Source organism: Salmo salar, chromosome ssa28, assembly GCF_905237065.1.
Source record: "Salmo salar chromosome ssa28, Ssal_v3.1, whole genome shotgun sequence".
In the NCBI taxonomy this organism is placed as follows: Eukaryota; Metazoa; Chordata; class Actinopteri; order Salmoniformes; family Salmonidae; genus Salmo; species Salmo salar.
Genome location: NC_059469.1, coordinates 6,793,292 through 6,802,500, shown reverse-complemented (window position 1 = coordinate 6,802,500; position 9,209 = coordinate 6,793,292). Strand labels below are relative to the sequence as shown.

The window sequence follows — 9,209 nt, the reverse complement described above, 5'->3', positions numbered from 1 at the left end:
ATGGGGTGAGACCATTGCTCTCTGTGTATTTGAATGAAGAGATTGCTTGGTCATTTCCAAGTAATATACAGATGGTAATGCAAGTTGTGCTTGCTTCAGGCAATTGAAAGGGGTGTGTTTTTTGAGGTAAGTTACACACCTGCAATCCGAGACTCCATGAGAAGACACACCATCGCAAATGCTCTAAATCTCATGGAGGCGTGCAAAGGCAAGGTAAATAGACCCAACATGGTTCAACTTCACTTCACCTGTCAATCAACCTGCCATTTTCACTCAGTGCATGTAACAGCAATGTTTTTTTTTTAAAACAGAACGTAATTGTGACCATTGGGGCAGAAAGGTATATTACCCACTTAGATACCATTCATACCATGAGCATTGAACATACTGGTATTAACATCTTGCTGAAATTAACCATACCACTGTAAATGTGTGTTTTGTTCAGTCAGCCCCTTGAGTTGAGAGGACCCTATGACATTGCCAATTTGAATCCTTTCTTAAAACATTACCTACCTAGTACAGTACTTGATGTATGCAACTAGAATATCGTACAGTATTACAGACAGACTATATGCAGGTGTGATGGGGCCAACCTGTGTCACTGCTATTATCCTGAACGGTGTCCAGAGGCCTACTGTTTGGCCTGTCAGAAGAAGATGGCAAAGCTGCTATCTCACCCAACTGTTGAGCCGTCCACTTACATGGAGGTAAATAGGCCGCTGTTTACACATTGCTCGAGCAATCGAATACATTGTTTAAAATGTTATATGCCAGGCAGGTATGTACACTCGGTTAAAAGGCCAAGTGAGAGTAGCCCATCAATGGAATGTGAGTGTTATTATCGTGTAACGCAATGTGTCATTGAACTACATTTATTACTTGTCTATCATTCTCAAAGCAGTGTTTGTGGCACAAGAAAATCAATGAATATACAGTGTTGTCATTACAGAAATGAGAGAGACTGCATTGGGGATAGTACACTCTGTGAAGAATGAGCAGCCGGTGACTGGGAGACAGGAGAAAGAGGATGTTCCAGCATCAGAGGGCTAAGATTGAGATGGCGCAGTAGAAAGTAATCACTTGTTTCAATTGTAATACTTTTTCTTTATGGATAGATGAATGTGTTTATGTAAATGCACTTTTATGAATATCCTTATTTGTGGAAATGTGACTGTTTTCTAATAACTGGTCAGTGGTCGTATAGTTTGTCATGTATTAGCAACAATGATGATGCTTGTTCCTTTTAGACAAAGCAAACGAATTCGGATGACAACGGCAATGCTGTTTATTTCATAACGTAATGTAAAATAACAAGGAAAATGTTAAAGGTAAACATGTAGTAGAACAATTAAAATTACTTCAGGAAGTGTATTAGAATCACACAAGCATTTTAAAATCCTGTGTTCTCACTGACTAGCACAAAATCAGTTTGAAGCCACCAGCTCACTGTCATTTTATATTAAAGAGAAATTAAGAATGTATTGATTCAAAATATTTTTTCCAACAATTAAACTACAATTTAGTACTTAACTGAATGCAATTATAGTCATGCTGAAGTCAAGTCACATCTACAATTTCCAAACTTTCAACATTCTCTTTCCCCATATAGTTATTTGTCAACCTTTTCAACCTTCTTGAGCATCTTAGACCTCCAATAAGCTCCCTATAAAGAAACAAACATCCTTAGAAGCAAATGCAAAGTTACTTCAATTTTTCAGCCCAAAACTTCTGCTAGTTCGCAAGAAATGACTTTCGGTCTTGAAGTCAGCCTCCGGTTAATGAAACCTTGGAAGCTGTATCGCCACAATCAACAGAGTGGTTGTCAAAGTTAGTCTCTCCACAAAGGAACTGGGTTAGCATTTGCTTTTATCTACTTATTCTGAGTTTGAGACCTGTGTAAAATGCAGTTGAACTGAACTGGACTTTACTTGACTGGAGTTTTTGCATCATCCTTGAAGTTGCTGAGAATGGATTTAGCCCCACTCTGCCACTCCAGAGTGCTATCCAATGGTGACTTCCCCTCCTGTGTTAGAGGAAAACAAAGCTATATTAAATATTTCAATAGTATGTTTTCCTAAATTGCTCTAGGTATGGGCTTCTGCTAGATGACTAAAATGTGAAGGGCCTTATTTCTTCTGCTCCCGAGTGGCGCAGCGATCTAAGGCACTGCATCTCAGTGCGAGAGGCGTCACTGCAGTCCCTGGTTTGAATCCAGGCTGTATCACATCCGGCCGTTATTGGGAGTCCCGTAGGGCGGCGCACAATTGGCCCAGCATTGGCTGGGATAGGCCTTCATTGTAAATAAGAATTTGTACTTAACTGACTTGCATAGATAAATAAAGGTTAAATCAAATCTGAACTCAGATGCAATCTTATGTATCACCACAAGATGGCACTGTGGTTATGTATCAATCCTGTCACCTTTGCTATCACTAGTTTGATTCTCTGAGTACATGATACATGTAAGCCTTACGAGCAAATAAGTCATTTTTAAATCATTGTGTTATTCAAACAAAATACCACATTCTATACTATGATAGATTGAGGTAACAAGGTTGCTGGCCATGTTAGTCAAGAACTTACGCAATTCTTGAGTTTTGGATTGGCTCCATGAAGCAGAAGTAGTTGGATGATTTTGAATCTGTTTAGTCTTACTGCATCGTGCATGGGGGTATCTCCTTCCTGTGTGAAAATAAAACCTCTCATAGTTAAAGACCCATTGGTGTTTCATATTTCTCATTTGATTTTAAGGTGTTTATACTGTATTTCAGAGCAAAGGTTTAAAATAAAAATGTGTTCTTAACTGAATTGCCTAGTTAAATAAAGGTAAAATATAAAATGAATTCCTATGCTGAATGAGAATAGCTCACTCTGTCTTTGGCATTGATGTCCGCTCCACAGTGGACGAGATGTTCAGCGCATTCATAGTGTCCGGTTCTCACTGCAACATGAAGGGGAGTGCTGCGTAGCTTAGGGACACAGAAACATTTTAAGGATAAATCACATTGAACATATTCTCAGCTCCGAGTCCGGATTGCTAGCTGAGTGTTCTGTAGGCTTACCTTATCCCTGGCAGAGAAGCTGCCATCGTGGTTGAGCAGCAGTTCTAACACAATCATGCTTCCTCCTCGGCAGGCACAATGGACAGCAGTGGTATCCAGCTAAAGATAGACAAGCAATCCCCCATGTTTTCATCTGTTCCTTTCTCATCAACACTCCAAATGATTTTACAGTGAAGGATCAAAGACTGTGCAATATATTGCCAAGAGCTTGGCTCCTGTGGACCTGCAGTTTTTTTGGAGTTCTTCTATTCAAGTACCTTATCTTTGTTCTCAATTAAAGCTCCAGCCTCCAGTAGCCTCTTCACAACATCCACATGTCCCTGTGTGCAAGCTCTGTGCAGGCCTGTACGTCTGAACTGTAAAGGCATAGGAAGCAGCACACATTGCATTACAACACACACTACACGTGATGACACAGCTGAGGTGCATTGGCAAACTTCAGGTCGGTTGGTATTATCTAAACACTCACACTGTCACAAGCATTGACGTCTCCTGATTTTTCCAGATACCTCTCGATCAATGGCAATTTGTTCTCTTCGCAGGCCTTGAAAAAGTCCACCTCGTCCACATAGTAAGGCTGGAAAGAGAGACGGTGATTTAGCTGAACGTAGCAGTTACTTAGTAGTTATTTGTCTTATGAAGGGTCAAATCTTGAAATAAATTGCCTCTATTCCTATGTCTCAAATTAGATACCTTATCACCCTACTCAGCTAGTAGGCCTGTCTTACCACAGTCTCGGGCACGGGTGGCGGCTTGCGAACTTGTACTCTTTTCGCTCTCTTTCTCGACTTCCTCAGTTGCAGCATAATCTGGAGGTCATCAATTGTCTCTAACCGCAGATGGCCAGATTTGTCTACCTGCCAACCAAACATTTCAAATAGAGAGATATTATACATCTTGCACTTCTATAAAGCGGCTTCCCAATTGAGGATTCAACACTTGGTGCCATGATCTCTGTGATTACACTTTTTCATTTCAGATTTATTTGAAGTTAGTGTCATAGCTACTACAGCAAATTCAGACAGTTGCCCAACCAAGATTCAAACTGCAAAACATTATGTCTGTCTATTCAACACCTAATCATTAGGTCTGAACCGCTTAACAGGGTCGCTGCCATTGTACTAACGACGCTAAGAGAGTATTTGACTTACATTTAAATTCATGGGGGCATCGGTGTCAGCCAGGCTGTCCTTGTGAGATCTCAGGTCCTCTTGTTTCTCCTGGTTGATGGATGTCTCGTATTCTCCCTCTGAAGACTGCACATCTTCGGATTCTTTGCCCTCACATTTCTTGCCGGAAACCTGGAATAAGAAAAACAAGACTATTAGGAATATGTGAGCAACCGAGACAATTCTGTTTGTCCTGTGCCCCCATGCCCATTGTCGTCTGTGATAGAAGGGCGGCAGGTAGCCTAGTGGTTAGAGCGTTGGGCCAGTAACCGAAAGGTTGCTAGAAAAATCTGTAATTCCAAAGTCAGTAATTCTGAACAAGGCAGTTAACCCACAGTTCCTAGGCCGTCATTGTAAATAAGAATTTGTTCTTAACTGACTTGCCTAGTTAAATAAATTTAATAAAAAGAGGAGTAAGTGGAAGACAAGCAGCAGCGGGTGTAAGAAGAATTTCAGTCTTAGTGTGATAATCATTCTCAAACTGTTGCTGTAGAAATTCATATTCATCTCAAAGGTTTGTTGAGGTTGCAGCTAAGCATCATGAAAGCTGTGAACATAGTCCAACACCTGAAATCCTCATTTCAACCCTATATTCTTTGCAACTGTGGTTATTCTGTGGAGTCCACAATGAAAGCCTCTGGATTTTGAAAAAGAGATAAAGACGTAAAGACCTACCAGCTCTTGTACTCGTAGAATACCCATCATCATTTGTCAAGTATATGTGGTAGCTCAAATCTCCAGTCAATGACCAGTGTCAACTGTCTGTGCTCTACGGTTGCAGGCCTCAGTTCAACATTTTATATGTGTTTGGAGCCGGCAAGGAATGAGGTCATGTTCTAGCCTGGGTGGCTCGCCTGCCCCCGCCACAGGGCAAGGTTTCCTGTCACGGCCCGGCTGGCAAGATTGGGAGAAGGAAGGGGTGAGCAGAGAAATCCATGGGAGCGAGTGAGATGCATTTGGCTGCCATCGCCTCCAGTCAGTCAGTAGGTGAAATCTGAGTGGCACTAACTCTATGACTCCATGCCGCCATGCACGATGACCAAAGGCTCCAGCCATCTAATGGCCCTCCACTCCCCTCTCCTACACTTCTCACCAACAGCTGGCCCCGGGCCCTGTAGCCTCTGCCACATAGAACATAACTACATTCCTCAACCGCGACACAGACAGGACAGGACAGGAAGAGATGACTTAGTAGGCTTACAGCATCCAAATGTCTATTTATACAAATCATTGACTTGTGTTCTGTATTCTACTACCCGTGACAAATGATGTACCGTCTGATATAAGTGGTTGTTTGTTCCTCAGTGGGGGTACTGACTGATTGCATTTTCTTGTTTTTCTTGTCTTGTTTTCATCTTCTTCGGTTTCTGTTTCAGCATTACTTACGTTGGGCAATAAAACCATTACGATCTGACACTATTTTTAATGGAGCCGGTGATAAATAATCTTTCTAACGATTCACATGTTTGACAGCTGTTGTTTTTTTTTATAGAGTACACACTAAGCTGTAGAGCTCAAAATGATTTTTTTTTTATAGTTACAAAGGACAAATCACCTTATTTCCATGTCCAATTGGTAAATAACACCATAAATGCTATCTTTAGCAATGTGGGTGGTGCAGTATTCGGGGCATGTCTTGATTATTATAAGTAATATTTCAATGACACAGGACATTAAGATGTAACCATTACACCTATATTGATATGTTGCCTCTCGCCCTGACATCGAAGAGCTTACTTTAAAAGGACCTTGACGATGTCTGGAAAAGCCATACCATTCCACTTACGTATCACATTCATTTAAAAGGACGGACAGATCTTTATCACTTTTTTATTTTTATTTGCCTGCTCCCAAAAATACACTACATTTTATTTCCTTAAACTTGGTGCAGTAGGCGTATAATTATTTCACTTTTCACAGAAGTGAGATTCCATGATTGGGAACATTTTTATTATAAAAATCATAGTGAATCATAATCATAGTGAAAATGATGAGGGGGAAAAAATGGCTGTTGATTCACATTGATTGAAAATTGAGTAGCCTATCCTGTTGATATAATAGCATTATTTAACTACATGTGTTTACACAGCATCCATGGTTGCACCTCAAATGCTCTCTGATCATTAAACATACCATACTTCCCAATGCAAAAATGTAATATACTGTAGAAGACGAACCAATTGGATTACTATTATAATAATCATGATAATGGTTTCAATGAATAAATAAAACATTCATTCCATAAATGTTCAGAGAGTGGAAATATAGATTTTTTTTCAAACTCCTGCTTGTTTCACAAAGCACATTATTTCAAAACAAATGGAACTTGAGAAATATCTGCACTATTTTTTGTAGTTTAATTGCACACATGATGATGAAAAACTAGCCTGGTGGAACCAGCCTGATTGCTGCTTTTACCATAATATTTCACCAAGCTAGAAAAAAAACTAAGACCAACAAACACTAAAAAGCAAATATTAAAACATCCAAAAGGTTAAATTTCAACATGCTTTCAATGAGTACCATGGATATTATCAGTATCAATCTTTGATTACAGTTGGAATACAGTAGATGTTCTTAAGTGGCCAAATACATGTGCATACCAAACCCTGCATAGCTACTGCTGAGCACCTTTACATAATTTATCATTGCATCATCACCAACATTGCACATCATTATTGTCAAAGTTGTTTGATTATTCAACAGCATATATGAGGATATATGAATACAGTATATTTACATTGTCTGCAGTGGCAGGATCCATAGCCTCCAGTCGCCCCTACCAGGGTCTCCACCTGATGGTAGTTTCTCAGTTCATCCCAATATTGACAGGTGAGGGGGGTATGATCTCATGTGCTCAGGTCAATAGCTTACTCCTGCAGGGAGGTTGGCCCTCTTTAAAACTCTGCTTTACAACTTGTCTGCTACCTCCACCCAATCACATCCCTCCCTCATCACTGTATCTCTAACGCTAGAACAACCGTGATATACGTCACTCCTGTTTACCTCCATCCTCAGCTTAGTTCATACCGTGGTCCATCATAGGGTAACATTTTATGAGGCATGTTGTTCTATATTTAGCATTTCTCACACTACCTACTATTATTTTTTATTTTTTTATTCACTTTTTAAATACAGTGACATACTGTTTTTGTTACAGCAAAAAAAGGACTTGAAGAAACGTATCTTTGAGGAATTGAATCTGAAGGTAGCTGAAGAAATTAACAGGGCGGGAGTGAGCTATCAACATAAAAGGACGACAGGACATCTATGTACACAAGGACTGAGATACAGTTTCAGAACAACATACAAGGGAATAACATATTTTCATGTTGTCAAGTTGTAATATTCATGAGCCACAGCATGAATAGAATACAAGCAAGCAGCCGAACAGAAACAAAAACCCCGATCCAGCCTCTCATGATGACATAAAGGTAAGAAAGCTGTAAAAAAACAAATTTTCTTTATTCAACCTTTATTTATCCAGGTTAGTTAGATCTCTTGCTCTGAGACTGCAGCAAAAAGAATTTATAGTAAAAAAATTGTGCAGCTGTAAAATCTTTCCCTCTTTAGGGAATTTAATCATTCTAAAGGTTTCGTTGTTTTTAAATAAAAGATAACAGTGAGCTTAAATGGGTACATCATAGTGATAATGGGATTTAGAATGTACAGGCCTTGTTTCCTAGACCTAGATGAAGCCTACTCGACATGGACTAACAAGCACTTTAAATAGAGAATCTCCATTGAAAAATATTTTTAGTAAGTTAATCTGGTTTTCAGAAATGAAAAGTCCCCCATTGTCCAGACATTTATCATGAGGTAACGTTCTTTCAAATCTAGGTGAAGTGGCAATCCTATCTCTGGCATGGTTGGCAGGCATACTTTTGGATCAGGAGTGTTGTATAGTACAATAGAACCATAAATAAAACAGTGGACATAAAAAGTCAAAGGTCAGAGACCAGTGCTACTGAATGATGTGCTGGTCAGGGGTCAAGTTCTACCTCCTTGCACATCTTTCCTCCTCTCAGACTATCACGAGGACTCATGAAAAAATGATTTTTAAAACAAAATCTGTAGGTGGTAGGCCTGATCACCGACAACAATGAGACAGGCAGTAGGGAGGAGGTCAGAGACCTGACCGTGTGGTGCAAGGACAACAACCTCTCCCTCAGCGTAATCAAGACAAATGAGATGATTGTGGACTATTTATTTTATTTATTTTTTATTTCACCTTTATTTAACCAGGTAGGCAAGTTGAGAACAAGTTTTCATTTACAATTGCGACCTGGCCAAGATAAAGCAAAGCAGTTCGACACATACAACAACACAGAGTTACACATGGAGTAAAACAAACATACAGTCAATAATACAGTAGAAAAAATAAGGCTATATACAATGTGAGCAAATGAGGTGAGATAAGGGAGGTAAAGGCAAAAAAGGCCTTGGTGGCAAAGTAAATACAATATAGCAAGTAAAACACTGGAATGGAAGATTTGTAGTGGAAGAAAGTGCAAAGTAGAAATAGAAATAATGGGGTGCAAAGGAGCAAAATAAATAAATACAGTAGGGGAGGAGGTAGTTGTTTGGGCTAAATTATAGATGGGCTATGTACAGGTGCAGTGATCTGTGAGCTGCTCTGACAGCTGGTGCTTAAAGCTAGTGAGGGAGATAAGTGTTTCCAGTTTCAGAGATTTTTGTAGTTCGTTCCAGTCATTGGCAGCAGAGAACTGGAAGGAGAGACGGGAAAAGGAGGACCGAGCACGTCCCCATTCTCATCGATGGGGCTGCAGTGGAGCAGGTTGAGAGCTTCAAGTTCCTTGGGGTCCACATCACCAACAAACTAACATGGTCCATGCCCCCCCACCCCACCCCCAACGCTGCTGCTACTCTCTGTTATTATCTATGGATAGCCACTTTAATAGCTCTACCTACAGTTGAAGTTGGAAGTTTACATACAGTTGAAGTCAGAAGTTTACAT

General features: G+C 40.0%; 2 protein-coding genes across 6 annotated transcripts in view; one reads left to right on the top strand and one right to left on the bottom strand.

Annotated features, from left to right (window-relative positions):
- Window positions 1-2,719, top strand: part of LOC106589383 (ribonuclease P protein subunit p30) — a 5,308-nt gene extending 2,589 nt beyond the window's left edge. For 3 of the 4 annotated variants that reach the window (XM_045710425.1, XM_014179277.2, XM_014179278.2), the window contains 5 exons: window positions 1-5; window positions 100-213; window positions 312-340; window positions 578-707; window positions 950-2,719. The exon at window positions 1-5 is cut by the window's left edge and continues 85 nt beyond it. In XM_045710425.1, coding sequence (XP_045566381.1) covers window positions 1-5; window positions 100-213; window positions 312-340; window positions 578-707; window positions 950-955 — 284 coding nt within the window. In that variant the 3' untranslated portion in view covers window positions 956-2,719. The remainder of the gene's footprint in view (window positions 6-99; window positions 214-311; window positions 341-577; window positions 708-949) is intronic. The other variant, XM_045710426.1, reaches the window with a different exon arrangement.
- On the bottom strand, window positions 1,268-7,112 carry LOC106589382 (ankyrin repeat domain-containing protein 1). 2 transcript variants are annotated; one of them, XM_014179276.2, is made up of 9 exons: window positions 6,972-7,112; window positions 4,214-4,363; window positions 3,791-3,919; window positions 3,532-3,639; window positions 3,320-3,418; window positions 3,063-3,161; window positions 2,871-2,969; window positions 2,584-2,682; window positions 1,268-2,023 (listed from the first exon to the last, which is right to left on the bottom strand). In XM_014179276.2, exons 1-9 carry the CDS (start codon window positions 6,993-6,995, stop codon window positions 1,925-1,927), a joined length of 906 nt encoding a protein of 301 aa, XP_014034751.1. In that variant the 5' UTR covers window positions 6,996-7,112; the 3' UTR covers window positions 1,268-1,924. The 2 variants fall into 2 exon arrangements, with proteins under 2 accessions (XP_014034751.1, XP_014034750.1); XM_014179275.2 differs by lacking the exon at window positions 6,972-7,112 and adding an exon at window positions 4,907-5,040.
- Between the last annotated feature and the right edge of the window lie 2,097 nt (window positions 7,113-9,209).